The sequence below is a fragment of the Hyla sarda genome, chromosome 12 (assembly GCF_029499605.1).
Source record: "Hyla sarda isolate aHylSar1 chromosome 12, aHylSar1.hap1, whole genome shotgun sequence".
Classification (NCBI taxonomy): domain Eukaryota; kingdom Metazoa; phylum Chordata; class Amphibia; order Anura; family Hylidae; genus Hyla; species Hyla sarda.
Genome location: NC_079200.1, coordinates 84,346,417 through 84,366,130, shown reverse-complemented (window position 1 = coordinate 84,366,130; position 19,714 = coordinate 84,346,417). Strand labels below are relative to the sequence as shown.

Below are 19,714 nucleotides of genomic sequence, written 5' to 3'. Positions count from 1 at the left end.
AGAAGTATTTCCATGCTTTGTCACCACAGATGTCCCAGTCCTCTGGAGAGTGTTGGGGAATGACAGCGGGTGCAGAGATGGAATATTGGAATGTGAGGCTCTGCGGTCACCTCAAGGTGGTCCCCAGACACACAACCCTGGTGGTAGTATCTGTCAGACTAATATCATGTGACATGGCTCCTGGTCATGGTGGCTGCTGCTCTTTTCCTGTCTGTATAGCAGAATATCACAGATTATATTTAAAGGAAATCTGTCATCAGAATCACCCGCACTAAACCTGTTACAGGTTACGCTTCTTACCTGGTTAAAAATGGTTCAGCGGTTCTTCAGATATCTATATTTTTAGTTTTCTGTTATTCCCTGGCTTGGGACTCAGTGGGAGGTCTTATCATCTCGGCTATACGTCATTCTAGCTGGGCGGAGCGGCCGCCCGGCTCATGAATATTCATGAACTTATCATCGTAGTCTAACTCCTTTTTCTAGGTCTGGTGGGGAGGGCCGCGCATGCGCCGCGTTCCGTACACCCGGAAGCGGCTTTCTCCCCCCGGCTTCACTCGAGCTGCGGCCTAATAGAAGTAAGAAGACGGGCTGCATGAGTGAAAAGTCGGGGGAGAACGCCGCTTCCGGGTGTACGGAACGCGGCCCTCCCCACCAGACCTGGAAAAAGGAGTTAGACTACGAGGATAACTTCATAAATATTCATGAGCTCCGCCCAGCTAGAATGACGTATAGCCGAGTCCGAAATGATAACACCTCCCACTGAGTCCCAAGCCAGGGAATAACAGAAAACTAAAAATAAAGATATCTGAAGAACCGCTGAACCATTTTTAACCAGGTAAGAAGCGTTTTAATCAGGATCACCCGCACTACAAGGCTGTGTAACAGGTTTAGTGCGGGTGATTCTGATGACAGATTTCCTTTAAATAAGATGCGGCCGATGTGAATGTGAACTAAATAGTATGCCCTTGTCATGTGCTCCATTGTTGCAAGTTGTGTAGGTCTGAATCTCTTTGAGCTGCTGAATCAGGTTACTGGGTCATCTTTTTTTATTTCTTGGGAGACCTTTTCATGGATGATATTCTTTCATTTCTCTGTAGTCTCTGTGACGGGCTCATCAAGTTTTAGTTCTGTGCTGGAGATTTCTGCAAAGAGTTTTGTCCCTCAAGTGATTTCCATTGCTAGGATTTATTTAGGAGAAATTTGGGTGGATATAATGAACCGGCTGATGAGGATAGTAGCGATACCTTCTACATCCTGACCACATGATCCAGTGAGTGGCTTGTAGTCATGGCTGTATGTGGCAGCCATACTGATTGTCTGGGGCTTCTAGGATCGTCTAGATTTTCTAGAGATATACTTAGGAAACCATTGAATTTAATAATTTGAAGGACTCTTCAGAGAAAGACGTAATCTTATTGGTTGTTATGAGCAACTGCTCCAGTGTTGCTTTTCATATTTATGAGACTCTTTCCTCCTTCTATATGGGAATCTGTCATCCGTATCACCCACAATAATCTGTTGTGCAGGCTTGTAGTGTGGCTGGCACTGATGGCAATGATCCTTGCCGGTGTAGTGAAGAAAAAAGCGGAATGTGACCCTCCGCACAGGGACACAGTTTTCTGCTTTTCAGCCGGCTCCCTCTCACTTCATCCCTGCTAACCTCTCTCAGGGTGCTGGGCGCACATCTCCCTGCTGCTTAGACAGTCTGCAGAAGAGGAGGCTCATCCCAAGGGAGAAGGTGTTTATAGGGAGTAGGGCTAAAACAACAAACTGATTGATAGGCAACTAATCGATAATGAAAATAGTTCTCAATTATTTTTATAATCGATTAATTGGTTGGTCGATTAGTTGGTCTCAGCCAGTTTCAAAAATTCACGTACACTTAGCGATTATCACTATGTATATATGCAACTGTGGTCCTCGGCAGCCTGTTTAGTGAAGAGGGGGCTCAGCACACACCATCTTTTGCTTCCTGCAGCTCCTTTCTGCAGCTATCATCCCTGGTTGTCGGGCTCTGTGCTAAAGGCCAGATTTGCAATAGTTGCAGAGAGGAGATGCAGGAAGGGGAAGATTATGTGTGCTGGCCCCTCTTCACTAAATGGCCTGCTGGGGGCACGTAGGATTGACAACCAGGGAATGTGCTGCCCGCTTCTATCTGGCCACACGTAAGAAACAGGGAGGGGAGTATAACACTTACAAGAGAAAAAAAATAATTATTATATGTATTCAAATAATAGGCTACTCCTCTCAGCCTCCGCAAAGCTCAGCATCTAGCTGACTCCACAAACTCTCTCTTAACACACAATGCATCCTTTAACTAAAACACACAGAAGACCCTCATAATCATTTGTAGCAGCCCTAATAGGAAGATGGCGGCCGGATGTCACTGTTTACGGGGAACTTGGGAACGTTTGTCCCGGTACTAGCAGAGTGTACCTCATAAAAGTGTCTTTGCGTACATTGGGACGGCTGTGTGCAGGGTTTCTTGCAAATCTTGTCATGTGTATGTGTATGGTGAAGCTTCCTGTCATCACTGGTCACCTTCTGTCAGTGGACATTTAACCACTGTTAATGCCGAGCACCTGCTGCTTGGATGGATGTGATACACTGGCCACACAAGGTCTTATGTAAGAGCAGAAAATTAAGAGCTTCCAGAAATTTCTTCTTTTTTTTAATCTCAAGTAGGTCAGAGCTGTGCACAATAGGCCTTTGGACTGCGATCAGGAAACGTCTAGTCTTCCCTGGGAACCGCTGCTGGTTTTGTGCTGTGAACATTGGCCGCTTTGAGTATCGAGAGTTGTCTGGGAAACCCAACGGAGAACCTGGTGGAGACAGGAAGAGAAAAGAGGGCTCTGTAGCCTTTCTGGACATGTGTACTGTACCCCCTGTGACGGTCAGATGGAACAGTTAATGTTTGTCCTCTGTAGCCTCTTGGGGACATTGTCTGTCTGAGATGACCTGATCGCATCAGGAGAAATCAGAGCCGACCCTTCATGTAATCACTGCCCTGCTCGGTTATGTAACGTTACATCCCCCCCCCCATCCCCAAATATATATAGTTCTAAGATTTTACTCATGAACCTGGAATCTCTGAATGACCAGAGCCCAGATAGTGAAGAGAGGACTGGGGAGTCAGTCACTGGGGGAGATTTATCAAAACCTGTCCAGAGGAAAAGTTGCTGAGTTGCCCATAGCAACCAATCAGATTGCTGCTTTCATTTTTGAAGAGGCCTCTGAAAAATGAAAGAAGCGATCTGATTGGTTGCTATGGGCAACTAGCAACTTTTACTCTGCACAGGTTTTGATAAATCTCCCCCACAGTGTGACTGTAAATGTGGAAAGTCTGTGATGTAAAATAAGCTCATTCCTGGTGGAGTCAGAGGTGAACTGATCTTCTTCGGACTCTTGTGACAGTTTCATGTTTCTCACACTAGGCAGAACCCATTGCATCAAACTCTGCGTCTTAGAAAATAGGTGGACAACTGGAGCTAGGGCCTTAGTGAGGGAGTTACTGAGCACATTACTGTGTATAAAGTAACCTATTCCATTTTGAATGTAAGGTGTGGCACTGCCCCAGAGGACACCTTACCGTATCTGCAACTCTTTGTCCTGGGACCCCTTATCCTGAGGTCCCTTGCTAGCTGCTGTATGACCCTAATGTAGTTAGCAGAGGTTGGAGTGTAGGATATGTAAGGGAGGCACATTTGGTTCCTGTGAACCTGGTTCTCCATCCTTGTTATGTAAGCGGCACTGGAACCTGTCAGCACATGACACAGAAGTATTCACCTCCACAACATTCCCCAGCACGGCACACCCAGGATATCTACCTCAGGTGCAACCTGATGTCTAGAACCCCCCCCCCCCCCATGGAACCCACCCTTAACATCTTCACATAGCACCTGCTGTCACGGTCACCACCTGGCACCTACCACTGTCATCACTACCTGGCACCTTGGCACAATATAGCACCTGCTATTGCTGGGGAAGAGATGTGAAAACCTTGAGTAGTCAGCTGGAAACTGTGTCCCTCTTTGTGGGGCCCCGTCACATGATGGACTTCACAACCGCCAAGTCCTTAGCACTGAAGAGAGAAGTTTCCGTGTGTTGGTCGAGCCAAGGACAATAGAGTCTGCTAAGAGGAGAGATTGTTTGTTTCAGTGGGAAATCCCTTCACTGGAATTTCTCCCTGGTCGCCTGGTTCCTAGTCTTCAATTCTAGGAAAAGAGCCCGAGACGACAGAATTGTGCAGAAAAGACTCTACCCCAGTCACATTACTCTCAAGATAATCTATTAATCTGGGTGTGTAGGCCCTCATCCTCCTCAATCTGTAAGATGCTCACGCCACTTAGCCATTCAGATGCCTGATACTTGCATAATTTACCCTAATGTTATCTGCAACAAAATTACTAATTTCCCGCATTTATTATACTTAAATGCTTGGTTTGCAGCACTTTTGAGTCCAACTAAAAACGTGTACATGTGGTAAATGACCTAGACATAGTCCCTAGCGGACTACATTCAGGACACTGATGTAAATGAGCCCCATAACTTTCTGTAAACATATACATCGGCAGCCGATTTTGACAGGTTACCAATGTATATACGCAACAAGAGACCGAATCATGGTGTGAACAAGCCTTTAGATACAATTTAACAGCAGAATGGTGACTGCAGCTCTGGAGGTCACTGGAAGATAAAACGGCAGCATTGTGCTTGCAGGGAGGGATAAGTAAAGTATGTATAAAGTTTATGAGGGACATTTATCAATGTTTGCTTATGTATTCTTTTTTTTAGTAATTTTTTCCTTACTTTTTTTTTTGCTTATGTGCGACTTATTTATCAACTGGTTTCAGCCTGTGGATAATTTTCTTTCACGTAAGCAATTTTTCCTTTTTTACTTTGGTAGTAGCTTTTTCTGCTCCATGTTTGAGTTGGAGTAAATGTAGTCAATTTTTAACCCTGTTGCGACTTTTTTTGCGCAGTTGCGAATGTCGCAGTTAATAAATACATGACTACCCGTAGTCCATTTTAAAATTATTACTAAATAGTTAATTTTTGGAAAACTTGCTTTTCTCGCTTTCCAGTCAAAATGTCGCACGAAAAATCGCGTAGTCGCAGTTGCGACAATTTTGCGACAATTATAGTAATGAAAACCTGACTAAACCCGTTGATAAATGTCCATATATATATGATTTGTGATTGTTCGCTCTAAAAGAGAATGTCCCATTGCAGTTAATATACCTTCCATGCTAATCACTGGTCACACTTTCCCTATCGTCCCTCATGTACGATAGAATCTGTACTAGATGGGACACTAGGACAACTGTGTGGGTCTGTGGCCTTTCCTGTTTTTGATTCTTGTGCTCTTGGTGACTGGGGTAGATCCTTTTGTGGGTCTCTAGTAATGCACATGGGCAGGGGGTGACTAGTGGGGGGGATTTGTTTGTGTCGGCCCTCATGTGTATGGTGTTCTGCACTCATGTGGGGGCTCAGCAGCTGTTAATTATGGTGTAGTCACACAGCGGGGTCTGCCAGTTATATGTCATCACAGTCATCTCCAGGAATTCACACCTTACGTGTTGTATAGAATGAATAATTATCAGCTCCCAGACATCACACGAGTTAGTACTGTGTGCATAGTGCAGGCCAGGGCAACACTGGCACGGGGCCACCAGTCACATGAGGGGTGGGGCTTATATCACTGTGTACTGCATGGGTGAGGGGAATATATCATGGTACACTGCATGGGTGAGGGGGGTATATCATTATGTACTGCAGGGGGTATATATCACTGTGTGCTGCAGGGTTGAGGGAAATAGATCACTTCAGGGGAGAGGGGAAAAATCAGTGTGTGCTGCAGGGGAGGGTTTAATTAATGATATAATTTTATAGTTCGGACATTTACACACGCGGCGATACCACATGTTAATTTTTATTTACAGTGTTTTTTTTTTTATGGGAAAAGGGGGTGATTCAAACTTTTATTAGGGAAGGGGTTAAATGACCTTTTTGTTCACTTTTTTTTTTTTCACTTTTTTTTTTGCAGTGTTATAGCTCCCATAGGGACCTATAACACTGCACATACTGATCTCCTATGCTGATCCCTGCAAAGGCATAGCTTTGTACGGATCAGCGAGATCGGGGTTTGATTGCTCAAGCCTGTAGCTCAGGCTTGGAGCAATCAAACCTCGATCAGACGCCGTGGAGAGAGGTAAGGAGACCTCCGCCTGCGTTCCAGCTGATCGGAACATCGCAATTTTATCGCGATGTCCCGATCAGCCAGACTGAGCTGCCGGGAAGCGTTTACTTTCGTTTTCAGACGCGGCGATCAACTTTGATCGCTGCGTCTGAAGGGTTAACAGCGCGCGGCAAAACGATCGGTGCCGCACGCTGTTAGCCCAGGGTCCTGGCTATCGTTAGCAGCCGGGACCGACCCGGTGTGATGCGGGATCACGGCGTGACCCCGTTTTTCACACCGGGACCGGGCTCAGGGCGTACAGGTACGCCCTGAGTCCTTAAGAGGTTAATATTTGGTTGCACACCCTTTGGAAAAAATAACTGAAATTAGTCGCTTCCTATAACCATCAATAAGCTTCTTACACCTCTCAGCTGGAATGTTGGACCACTCTTCCTTTGCAAACTGCTCCAGGTCTCTCTTATTGGAAGGGCGCCTTTTCCCAACAGCAATTTTAAGATCTCTCCACAGGTGTTCAATGGGATTTAGATCTGGACTCATTGCTGGACACTTCAGAACTCTCCAGTGCTTTGTTGCCATCCATTTCTGGGGGCTTTTTGACGTATGTTTGGGGTCATTGTCCTGCTGGAAGACCCAAGATCTCGGATGCAAACCCAGCTTTCTCACACTGGGCTGTACAGTGCAACCCAAAATCCGTTGGTAATCCTCAGATTTCATGATGTTTTGCACACATTCAAGGCCCCCAGTGCCACAGGCAGCAAAACAACCCCAAAACATCATTGAACCTCCACCATATTTCACTGTAGGTACCGTGTTCTTTTCTTTGTAGGCCTCATTCTGTTTTCGCTAAACAGTAGAATGATGTGCTTTACCAGAAAGCTCTATCTTGGTTTCATCTGTCCACAAGAAGTTTTCCCAGAAGGATTTTGGCTTACTCAAGTTCATATTGGCAAATGTAGTCTTGCTTTTTTATGTCTGTGTTAGCAGTGGGGTCCTCCTGGGTCTCCTGCCATAGCGTTTCATTTCATTTAAATGTCGACAGATAGTTCGCGCTGACACTGATGCTCCTTGAGCCTGCAGGACAGCTTTAATATCTTTGGAACTTGTTTGGGGCTGCTTATCCACCATCCAGACTAATCTGCGTTGACTCTTTTCATCAATCCACGCCCAGGGAGATTAGCTACAGTGCCATGAGTTGCAAACTTCTTGATAATGTTGCACACTGTGGACAAAGGTAAATCTGGATCTCTGGAGATGGATTTGTAACCTTGAGATTGTTGATATTTTTCCACAAATTTGGTTCTCAAGTCCTCAGACAGTTCTCTTCTCCCCTTTCTGTTGCCCATGCTTTGTGTGGCACACACAGACACATTGCAAAGACTAATATCTGGATATCTTTTCCTGTATGTGGTATTGAACGGTGACGGGGACGCGGCCCACAAATCCGTGCATAGGTATGCTTGAGGAGAGTGAGCAGTTCATTTTCTCTGCCTCTGTGATATATCACTGTTCTGCAACTGCAGTGGCAGGGTGGATATATCACAGTGTACTTTAGGGAAGGGGTATTAATTACTGTGTACTGCAGGGGTGGTACCAGGATCACTGTGCACTGCAGGGGTGGTACCAGGATCACTGTGCACTGCAGGGGTGGAATAACCATTTACTGTGGAGGTAGGGGGCTCCTTTCATGGCTTGTGGCCATTTTATGTCAATACCTGTGAGATTTCTGGACACAGCATCATACCATCTCCGTAGATCACAATCATTATGTGCGTTGCGACCTTCTTCACAGAACCCAAAGGGGAGGGCCTGCCAGAATCCTGAATGGCAGATATGTATAGTTAGACAAGTGCCTCTCTCCTCTGTAGGTGCCTTGGTGGCAACCTCTGTCGGAGGTGTAGTGGCACCATAGTTGTCACCTAGTTTTTCGTGCTCTGTGTTTTTATATGGATGGGTCAAGTAACGGCTGCTTACACTGGGGGAGGGAGGCGGGGGGGGGGGGGGGTGATGTATTGTATATACAGTTATGGGGCATCCCTGGTGGGTCCATGATCCATTATTTATATCAGGATTGTTCCACGTGATTGTACAGTAGACTCTCGTCCAGCTGTTTACTGGATTTGTGGTGGCTTTTATCTGAGGTGTCGGATGGATCCACTGTGAGGCTCCTGCAGATCCTCCTTGTTACGTGTCCGGGTCGGACTTCTTCCACTCTCTGAGGTAACGTGATCATTGACATCTAGGCTCCAGCTCAGATGATGTCAAGGTAAAAATAGACATGCAGCTTGTGTTACTGAAATCCTGCAGGCAGCCAGTGCTAGATGGCGAAACAAGGACCACACGTAGGATCTCTGTTACTTCCTCTGTGTCCTGGAGAATCTGTCAGTAGATGACTCCCTCTGAAGGAAAGCCTAGGATTGGTACAACAAAGGTGGGGGCTGAACTGATGGCTGTGACCGTGCTGCTTCTCCCTAATCTGGAGAATGACCTGCACGCAGGTTACATGCTACGTCTGTATAAAGGTCCATGACTGCAGACTGACTTCCTCAACATTTACATGATTTCTTCTTGCTGTCAATGAATGGGAACAATTTTGTCTACATTCAGAAGCTTGAAATACATCCTGACCTAGTTTTGCTCACAAAGTTGATGGCCAATGTAAAGTGCAGCATTCCAATGACCCTATATAACTTAGGTGAACCCGCTCCTTTTTTATCAGGTCTATAGACCATATACCAGACAGTAAATGGCTTCTAGATTGTCACTAGAGATGAGCGAACTTACAGTAAATTCGATTCGTCACGAACTTCTCGGCTCTGTAGTTGATGACTTCTCCTGCATAAATGAGTTCAGCTTTCCGGTGCTCCGGTGGGCTGGAAAAGGTGGATACACTCCTAGGAAAGAGTCTCCTAGGACTGTATCCACCTTTTCCTGCCCACGGGAGCGCCTGAAAGCTGAACTAATTTATGCAGGATAAGTCATCAACTGCCGAGCCGAGAAGTTTGTGACGAATCGAATTTACTGTAAGTTCGCTCATCTCTAATTGTCACAGCTGTATACAGCTCAAACAGCAGTGTGTGATATATATATATAACCTCTGTCCAAAGCAGGAAAGTGGGAAATGTGTTTTTATTTACCAACTAAAAAAGACACCAAACAGTGGCACCGAAACCTATAGGCCTCACAACCACATGATGGAGATACTCACTTCAGGTAGAAAACCAGATATAACCATACATGGCAGTGCTAGGACAATAAACAGGAATCAACGATATGCAAACTGTAGAAAAGGACAGGCGTTCTGCACTCACCGTGTAAGATCTGGTTATTCAGCTCCCATCTCGGGCCGCTCCTCCGGTCGGGGTATCAGGACAGCGTGGGGCGCTGAGCGCCCCACGCTGTCCTGATTCCCCAACCGGAGGAGCGGCCCGAGATGGGAGCTGAATAACCAGTTATTACGCGGTGAGTGCAGGACGCCTGTCCTTTTCTACAGTTTGCATATGGTTTTATTTACCTCCTACAACTGGAATCTTTTTCAAGTCACACATGTGTGTATTTATATGCATGTATATATGTAAATCAGGGGCGGACTAACAGGTCAGGCATTGCCCGAGAGCCCGGGTCTGAAGGGGGCCCGTCCACGGCTGGACTTGCTGTTTCCCAAGATCAATGAGCAAGCAAGCTGAATATATACAGATCTTCAGCATGCATGCTCCCTGATCTTCTTGCAGTTAGTGAAGGAGTAAAGCAAGGAGTGACCTCTGGACCGGGGTCAGATAGGATGATGGGAGGGGGCAACTTTATATCTTGAGTTTAGGAACTTTTCCCCTGCACGATCTGTGTAGGAGAATGCTTAAGGACCTGAGTCATATGACCCAGTCACATGACCCGCAGGTCTTTAAGCCTTTACTTCACAGAGGAAGAAGACAGAGAAAAAAAAAGTAAGGTGTGTGCCTGCATTTACTATTCACTGCTGTTACACCATGTGTTATCCTCCAGTCACCTCCAAAGCTGCACTCCCTATCCTGCATTTACACCCGATATTATCCTTCTTTCCCCTCCAGAGCTGCAGCCACTATTCTGCTGTAACATCTTTTCTTATCCTCCAGAGTTGCACTCACTATTCTCCTGTTACATCATGTGTTATCCTCCTGTAAGCCTCCAGAGTTGCAGCCATTATACTGCTCTTGCATCATGCCTTATCCTCCAGTCACCTTCAGAGCTTCACTCGCTTTTCTGCTGTTGCATTGTGTCTTATCCTCCAGTCACCTTCAGAGCTGCACTCGCTATTCTGCTGTTGCATTGTCTTATCCTCCAGTCACCTTCAGAGCTGCATTCGCTATTCTGCTGTTACACCATGTCCTATCCTCCAGTCACCTTGAAAGCTGCATTTCCTATTCTGCAGTTACACCATATCTTATCCTTCTGTCACCAACAGAGCTGCGCTCACTATTTTGTTATTACATCATGCCGCTGCACTTTCTATTCTGCTCCTGCATCATATTTTATACAGTAGTCACCTCCAGAGCTGCACTCACTATTCTGCTCTTGCATTATATCTTATACTCTAGTCACCTCCAGAACTGCGCTCACTATTCTGCTTTAGCATCATATTTTATTCTCTAGTCGGCTCCAGAGCTAAAATCGCTATTCTGCTGTTACATCTTGTCTTATCCTCCTATCACATCTTGTCTTATCCTCCTGTCGCCTCTAGAGCTGCATTTACTATTCTGCTGTCTTTTACTGCAGTCACCTCCAGAGCTGCATTGGCTGTCTGATAGGAGTGTAATTGCTGTAATCACACTCCTATCACTCTTAGGGGAAGGCTATCTGCACTCATAACCTGTACTCACTGCTGTGCTGCCTACACTTACTGGGGGCAGAGAGTCAGTGCAGCCAAAACTCAGACGCTAAAGGAAGCCTACCCCTCTAGTGCTCAACACCTGGCTTCACGGACTCCACCTCCCCGTAAGTGTATGTCAGTTAGGCAGGCAGCGCCAGCATTGCAACTCCCTTTGTCAAATATCGAAGCGATAATTCTATCCCAATAGGAGCGTTGGTGGCCACATTCCTGTCACTGTGAGAGTCTGATGGAAGGAACCAAGCTCCTGGAGAAATATATTGTATGTGGACAGGGTTCCCATAAAGGGTGGGCACATGGGGGCCCCATAATCTTCTATGGCCCCATAAGGTGTCAGTCCACCCTGATATATACATATGGACCTGGAAACATTCCTCAGAGATTTTGCCCCATATGGGCATGATGGCATCACACAACTGCTGCAGATTTGTCATATGTTCGTCTATGATGGGAATCTCCCATTTCACCACATTCCAAAGCTGCTCTATTGGATTGAGATCTGGTGACTGTGGAGGCCATTGGAGTACAGTGAACTCATTGTCATGTACAAGAAACCAGTATGAGATGATGTGAGCTTTGTGATATGGTGAATTATCCTGCTGGAAGTAGCCATCAGAAAATGGATCCACTGTAGTCATAAAGGGATGGACATGGTCATCATCAATCCTTTGGTAGGCTGTCTCCATTTAAATGATGATTATTTAATCATATAAGGGGTCCTAATTGTGCCAAGAAAATGTCCCCCACACCACCATCAGCCTGAACCGTTGATACAAGGCAGGGTGAATCCATGCTTTCATGTTGTTTACTCCAAATTCTGACCCTGCCATTTGAATGTTGCATCTGGAATTGAGACTTTTTAGACCAGGTAATGTTCTTCTAGTCTTCCATTGTCAAATTTTGATGAGCCTGTGAGAATTGTAGCCTCAGTTTCCTGTTCTTGCCTTACAGGAGTGGCACCCGGTGTGGTTTTCAGCTGCTGTAGCCCATCTGTTTTAAGGTTCAACATGTTGTGTGTTCAGAGGTGTTATTCTGCATACCTTGGTTGTAACAAGTGGTTATTCAAGTTACTGTTGCCCATGTCATCTTAAACCAGTCTGCCTATTCTCCTCTGACATCAAAGAGTAATTTTTATCCATACAACTCCTGCTAACTGGATATTTTCTCTTTTGCAGACCATTCTCTGTAAACCATGAAGATGTATGTGTGTGAAAATCTCAATAGATCAGCAGTTTCTAAAATACTCAGAACAGAGCATGATTGTTGGTGCTAGCCAGGCTGGTCTAAATTGCTTAAATCCCCTTTCTTCTAAATTCTGATGTCCTCTGTATACTGTATGGACCCATATCAGGCCATCCACTCTCTAGACCTTGTTTTGTCCTCTATGTACTGTATAGCCTCAATAAATATAGTGGACAGACCATCCTCTACATCTGGGTGACCTTCAGCTAATTTCCTGTGACCCATGTGGTGACTGGTAATTGGGGGGTAATTGGGGGATTTGGTTGATATCTTTCCTCTTATGGGTGAAAATTTGGCTTTTGTTCTTCTGATAAGGCCAACCCTCCTATTAATGCTGGGCCCGTCTCCAGTCCTCTCTCCTGGTAATGCTGGGCCCATCTCCCCTCTTCTCTTCTGGTATTGACAGATTTTCTCACCTCCTCTTTCCCGGTAATGGTAGACTTATCTCCCCTCCTCTCTCCTGGTAATCCTGGGCCTCTCTCCCCACCTCTGTCCTGGTAATGCTGGGCCCCTCTCCCCACCTCTGTCCTGGTAATGCTGGGCCCGTCTCCCCTTCTCTCTCCTGGTAATGCTGGGCCCGTCTCCCCACCTCTCTCCTGGTAATGCTGGGCCCGTCTCCCCTCTTCTCTTCTGGTAATGCTGGGCCCGTCTCCCCTTCTCTCTCCTGGTAATGCTGGGCCCGTCTCCCCTTCTCTCTCCTGATAATGCTGGGCCCGTCTCCCCTTCTCTCTCCTGGTAATGCTGGGCCTGTCTCCCCTTCTCTCTCCTGGTAATGCTGGGCCCGTCTCCCCTCCTCTCTCCCACAGTCCTCCGCACATTTATATTCCCAATGGAGTCTCTTTTTACAGTTGAGACCTTATGGGCTTGTGCAATGAGAGACGCGTAATGAGAATGCTGGTTGGGGGCACCGTATTATAAATTTCTGCCTGTCTTTCAATAGGGTATGCTATGGAGGAGGCACAGAGGTGCCTGTAAAATTATAGACTGGAATAATGTTACTATGTTAGAGAAGAGACATCAAATGGGAGAATCTTATCAGCATGCTACTAAAAGGGGAAAGAAACATTAAAAGCTATAGTGAAAAAAATGGCAGCAAGTAGGTCATTGTCAAAGAGAGTAGAACTAACCCTAAAATGTCCTTCAGTTATATAGATAGTGAAAAGGTTACTACTGAATGTCAGTTTTATACAGTAATGAGGGAGTTGAGGAGTAGAAAGATGAATTACTGTATCCACTGAGGAAAATGAAATGCCAGGTGAAATATAGAGGAACAATATACTCTTTCCCCACTTACACAGGTGACTTATACTGAAAAGCAGAGCCGCCTTAAAGTGAAACTGACGTCCAGTTCACCCGCACTCAGCTCGATACAGGTTAAAGTGTGGTGAACCAGATTAAAATAAGGTCTAACTTACCCGGATCAGTGCTGCCGCATATTAGCCTCCCTTGCCAATATGTAAATGTTGTCCTTTGCACAATGGAGACTGGACCCTACATACCCAGCATCCCTGCCTCCATCCTTTCTGCTCCTATATGCCTGCACACCTTGTAATTATTCATGAACCCCTCTGCCCATGTAAGCCCAAGATAGGAGCAGAGAGGACGGATGAAGGTATGCCGGGTCCCGTCTCCATTGCGCAAAGAGCAACATTTACATCTTAACAATGGAGACTGGACCCGGCATACCCAGCATCCCTGCCTCCATCCTTTCTGCTTCTATATGCCTGCACACCTCGTAATTATTCATGAACCCCTCTGCCCATGTAAGCCCAAGATAGGAGCAGAGAGGACGGATGCAGGTATGCCGGGTCCCGTCTCCATTGCGCAAAGAGCAACATTTACATCTTAACAATGGAGACTGGACCCGGCATACCCAGCATCCCTGCCTCCATCCTTTCTGCTTCTATATGCCTGCACACCTCGTAATTATTCATGAACCCCTCTGCCCATGTAAGCCCAAGATAGGAGCAGAGAGGACGGATGCAGGTATGCCGGGTCCCGTCTCCATTGCGCAAAGAGCAACATTTACATCTTAACAATGGAGACTGATGTAGATTGTATCTACCAAAAGGAGGTGACAATCTGGGTAAGCTTGGCATCATTTTATTCCCACTCACCCACACTATATCCCTGTGTATTGGTTTTAGGACAGGTGAACCAGCTGTCATTTTCCCTTTTTTAAAGGGGATATCCGCGAGGAGAAAGAGAGTACTTTTGCCTGATCCCAGGAACGAGAAGGAGATGCAAATGGAGCATTGGGAGGGAGAGAAAAGCATAACGATTTAAAAAAATGACCATAGAAATACAAATCACCAGGTACAGATGCCATTCATTCCTGTGTTCTAAGAAGTTTAAAGCATTACTGCCATTATATTGTTATTCACAGTAACCCTTTGACTATGTAGTAAACAAACACTTATTTTGGATTATTGAACGGGCTATCTCAACATTTCTCCTGTCTTAGAGATACGTACTGTTATGTCATCCGCTGATCATAAATAAGAGTGGAAGTTTCCTTGTCCTCCGGGTAAATGAAGTGGCAGCGTGCACGTTCAGCCTCTGCTCCATTCACTCTCTGTAGGACTTCTGAAGATAGCCAAAGATTTTACTTGCAACTGAAACCTTCAATCTCATTAGCATCTTATAACCAGAACCCTCCTTTATTAATAGAAACCTGGTCCAAATGCAATGACCAGAGATGATCGTTCCATTCTTGGGGTTATGGTTTTGGAGCAGTAATGCTCCCTGCTGAGAGGGGTTGTTGTCCATGGTCACTGACAAGTGTCCTTCATTCTTTGGCCAAGTTCTTAATGCAGCCATTGTCGGAAGCTGACCAGCTGTTCTTCACACAAATTCTCCCACAGCTGTAGGGCTGCACATCTGCTGTGATCCTGCGCTCATCCACAGCAGCCTATACTGTTTTAGTTGTTGCTGTATGATTATGGTTCCCCTGTTCTTCCCGTTCATACATGACTCCAGCTGTGTCTGTGTTATAGACAGGGATTACACTGTATACCATAGACACATGACAAACCAATGTATTTCACATTGTTCGCAGACTTATTGGGGTCCCCTCTTGTGGAAGGAGCCTTCAGAAAACACAATTTTCATTTTTATTGGGGGAGAGGATTTTAATTTATTTTTTTTTTACACTTCTTATGTCCCCTATCAATAGCAATCAGTTGATTGCTAATACTGTTCAGTGCTATGCACAGGACATAGTACTGATCAGTATTATCGGCCATCTTCTGCTTTGGTCTGCTCGATCTCAGACCAGAGCAGAATACCCGAGGAGATGGCCTGAGGTAGGTAAGGAGACGTCCGGCCGCCATTACAGATAATCGGATCCCCACGGCAGCGCTGCGGGCAATCCTATCATCTATTTTAACATGCGCATTGCCGCAGATGCTGTGATCTGTATTGATCATGGCATCTGAAGGGTTAATGGCGGACATCCGCATGATCATGGACGTCGGCCATTACCGGCAGGTCCCCGGCTGCTGATAGCAGCAGAGACCTGCAGTGTATGAAGCGAGCCCCGCTCTGATGCTCACTGTCATACAAAGGACGTAAATGTACGTCCTGTTGCGCTAATAACCTCCGCACCAGGATGTACATTTACATCCGTGGTAGTTAAGGGGTTAAAGGAGTACTCTGGGGAAAATTTACTTATCCCCTATCCACAGGATAAGAGATAAGTAGCTGATTGCTGGGGGTCCAACCGCTGGATTCCCCTGTGATCACCAGGACCGGACCTGGAGCTCTCAGTTAGGAGCGCCTGTCGTCTACCGGTAGACGGCACGCGCTCTAGCTGTTTCTATGGGAGCACTGATTGTGCCCCAGAGCTGTACTCGGGTCTCTTCGGCGCTCCCGAAGAAATGTATGGAGCACATACTGGCTGCAGCACGCACTGTTCACTGAGTGCCTGAGTGTGATCAGTGAAGAGCCACTTATCCCCTATCCTGGGGATAGGGAATAAATTATTTATCGCTAGAGATCTCCTTTAACATTAATGAGTTAAATTGTCCATCCTTAAAGGGGTATTCTAGGAATTTTTTTTGACTATGCTAAAGGGGCTGCTGTAAAGTTAGTGTAGTTCATAATATAGTGTCTGTACCTGTGTGTGACGGTTTTCTCACAATTCTTCTGTGATTTTCACCCCAATATTTATTTTTACCAGCATACAAAATGACTGTTGCCTCAGATTTTTCCCAGGTTGCAATGCGGCCGAGACCTGACTCACTAGTCAGCTGATGACAGGGAGCCTGTCTGCTTCAATGGGTGGAGGAATCGCTTGGTGGGAGAGAGATCAATCTGCAACAGCTGTAGGCACCCTGATTGAAAACCAGACTGATTTGAATGAATGCAGCTCATTTATGTTTCAATGGGTGGGGTGGCTGATGTGTGGAAGGGAGGAAGATGGAATTATGGGATTTGTAGTCAAAAAAGAAAAGTCAAACAGGAAATACCAGTTCACAAACAGCTAGCCACAGTGTTATGGTAATCTCACAACATAGCCATTTAGCCCCAAGACAAGTGCAGATCCTTCCTAAGCTTGTGCAAACAACAAACAAAAGAACTCCAGCTCACCACCTCTTGGCCGTGCTCGGATCCTGTGCACGGCAAGGCACTCCAATGCAAAACAAACAGACGGCGATCCAGCACTTGCAAAACGAAGACAGCTTTATTGAAGATCACTGGGCACAGATAAAACCAACCATATCATAAGACGCGTTTCGAGTGCATGCGCTCTTCGGTGATGCCAATCTGTTCTCAGGTCAGGGTTTAAATATCCTGGCTGTGGGAGAAATCTCCTCCTTTGCCTACATTAACCCTTTCACTGCTGAGTGACAGATTGATTACAAGATTTGCAGTAATGCATAAAATTACATATACAAAAACACAATCTAGTAAAAACAAATATGTGAAAAAGACCTTTGCATGGAACAAGAAAGGGATGTACAATATTTAGCTTCAATAATGAAATAACAATTCTCTGCGAATATTCATTCCCTTTGGGAAGGGAGTATCTAACGTAAATTTCCAGTACGCTTCTCGGTTTGCAAATTTTTTCCGCAAGCATCCCTTTCTTATCCCTGTGCTTACATGTTCTATGGCATAGATTTTGAATCTATTCATGTTACCATCATGTATTGTGTGAAAATGTGTGGAGGCTGCAGATACATTAAGTTACAGAGCGTGCACTCAATGATGTATACAACATTACTGTAATTGCATTGTATATAGGTTTTTATATCAAAAGTTTTTGTTCCATTTGCATTTTTGAATAATTTCATTTGTTTAGCAAAATTACACGTGCGGCAAATTTTGTGCCCACACTTTAAAAAAAAAAAAAAAAAAAACTTTTTGCGTAAGCCAACCACTTGTTACACAACTTGTTACTGTTTGCACCAAACTCCTTCCTAAGCTTGTCCATTACTGTCTGCCAGGTATGTACTAAAATCATCTTATGGCTGATAACCCCTTTAAACCTTTCCCACCATACTGTCTAGGAAAGATGCTTTACATATGTCCTTGGTTCATCACATTCACTGGGGCCACTTGTTGGGTGTGTAGAGGACAGGTCCACTTTAAAGCTGCTTCTTCATGTAATAATCCAGGTACAGATGAATGTGTGAATGTTGTGTATTGTGTAGTGATTAATACCGGTGTGCGGCAGTGGGCGGGATGTGTGTGGGATTATAGGAACAGACATAGAAATGTTCAGAGATTTCCTCCTCAGGTGGGAGATGTAATTGTTGTATGTGCGTCATATCTGTATGAGTGGTGGCTGGCATGCTGGGCTTCTTGGTGCAGGACGCTGGTTATTACATGAAATACACTTGCTAGTTATTATCGATATTGGCTTTGTTGCGGCAACCAATGAATGCAGTACTCAGCTAATGTTCCCAGGTCCCAGTTCTTGGTGACTAATGTGAGAAGAAAGGGGGAGCCGCAGATGTAGGGACTAGCAGCCAGCAGTCAGATGAGCAATCCAATAGTCATCTTTCATGGGCATGTATAGATCGTGCCACTTGTTGTGTGTAGGGCATGGTGCACATCAGATAGATTCCAGCCTCTAGTCTGATCAGTGATAATGGTGTGTCAGTCTGAGCTTCTACGTATTAAATACATATTTTAAGTGAGGCTACACTACATGTGGGTCCTACTAAAACTGCCACACAAGTAAATAGGACAGAGGATCTCGCACCTATCAAAAGTGGAAAATGATGGAGAAAATGTTTCCTAGTGTTGTCTCTGTGTGGTCTGGGGGCTAAGGACATCTACAGATTCTCTCTTGGATCTGCTCTGTGTGGTCTGGGGGTTCAGACGATTTGCCGGTTCTCTCATAGACCTACTCTATGTGGTCTAGGAGTTCAGTATATACATTTTCTTATGGTAATCTGCTCTGTATGGTCTGGGAGTTCAGCAGCTCTGCAGGGTCTCTTGTGGATGTGCTGTAGGTTCAGTAAGTGGATCCACTTTGTGCGGCCCAGGGACTCAGCAGCTATGCAGGTTCTTTTGTAGACAAAGCAGATGTACTAGCCTGAAAAGTGTGTGTATATATTTGTAGTCCACTTCTCTGTGGTCATTTTGTATGATGGGCAGCCATGTGTTATGCCCCATCTTCCCCCTACTGTCTACCTCTGTATGGCATAGATTGGTAACATACTTACGTTAAGATGCTTGCACTCATGAATAATTGTTCTTCTTTCCAGGCATTTCTGCAGCGCATCCGACAAAACATCATTGAGAAAACTGAGAGCTGCATCATATCTGAGGAAAATGTTAAGGTAAGATGCAAAGATTAGCGTCATTTACCTGTGGGGTGGTAATCGGCACAGGTAAGAGCATGTATTTGTCAGGCGAAAGGACAATGCTAATCTTTGGTAGGTCAATGAGGAGATGCTGCCAAAGGCATACTGTAACTGTTGGGACCGTAGTGGTAGTGTTGCATTAGTGTAGATAACATTAATCAAATACTGTCCATCAGACTGCTGTATAACAGTTCTGGGACAGAAGAGTCAGGGCTGGATGCATGTACGTCACACTGAAAGGTGGAGGCATCTCAGGAGCCTGCAAAGAGTGTGGGAACCCAGGGGCCACCTCCAGGAATGCAGTGAAGCAACACAGAAGCAGGAAATCCCAAAAGTGACCACCGGAGCCTGCATCCCCCCCCCCCCCCACCTCCCGGGAAATGTCTGCGGAAGGAAAACACCGGCAGCAGCTGAGGCATGTATAGAAGGAGAAAAGATGGAATTCTCTGCTGCTCCCAATAAGGGGGGGGGGGGGGGTATACTGGACTGGTGATATGCTTTGTGACCATACTCCATACACTCCAGTCACTGAGTACAGGATGGAAGAGATGACACCAGGACATCACACTGGGTAAAACCAACCTTTATGTAAGATCC

At 45.6% G+C, this 19,714-nt stretch overlaps 1 protein-coding gene and 1 long non-coding RNA gene across 4 annotated transcripts in view; one reads left to right on the top strand and one right to left on the bottom strand.

Moving 5' to 3' along the window:
- The window catches only part of PREX1 (phosphatidylinositol-3,4,5-trisphosphate dependent Rac exchange factor 1), a 129,013-nt gene that overhangs the window by 35,392 nt on the left and 73,907 nt on the right, over positions 1 to 19,714 (top strand). Inside the window, exon 2 of the mRNA XM_056549313.1 lies at positions 19,019 to 19,093. Coding sequence (XP_056405288.1) covers positions 19,019 to 19,093 — 75 coding nt within the window. The remainder of the gene's footprint in view (positions 1 to 19,018; positions 19,094 to 19,714) is intronic.
- On the bottom strand, positions 2,656 to 19,076 carry LOC130297079 (uncharacterized). 3 transcript variants are annotated; one of them, XR_008849389.1, is made up of 2 exons: positions 18,977 to 19,076; positions 2,656 to 2,822 (listed from the first exon to the last, which is right to left on the bottom strand). It is a non-coding gene; the product is annotated as an uncharacterized LOC130297079 (long non-coding RNA). The 3 variants fall into 3 exon arrangements; XR_008849387.1 differs by lacking the exon at positions 18,977 to 19,076 and adding an exon at positions 3,930 to 4,291; XR_008849388.1 differs by lacking the exon at positions 18,977 to 19,076 and adding an exon at positions 3,970 to 4,291.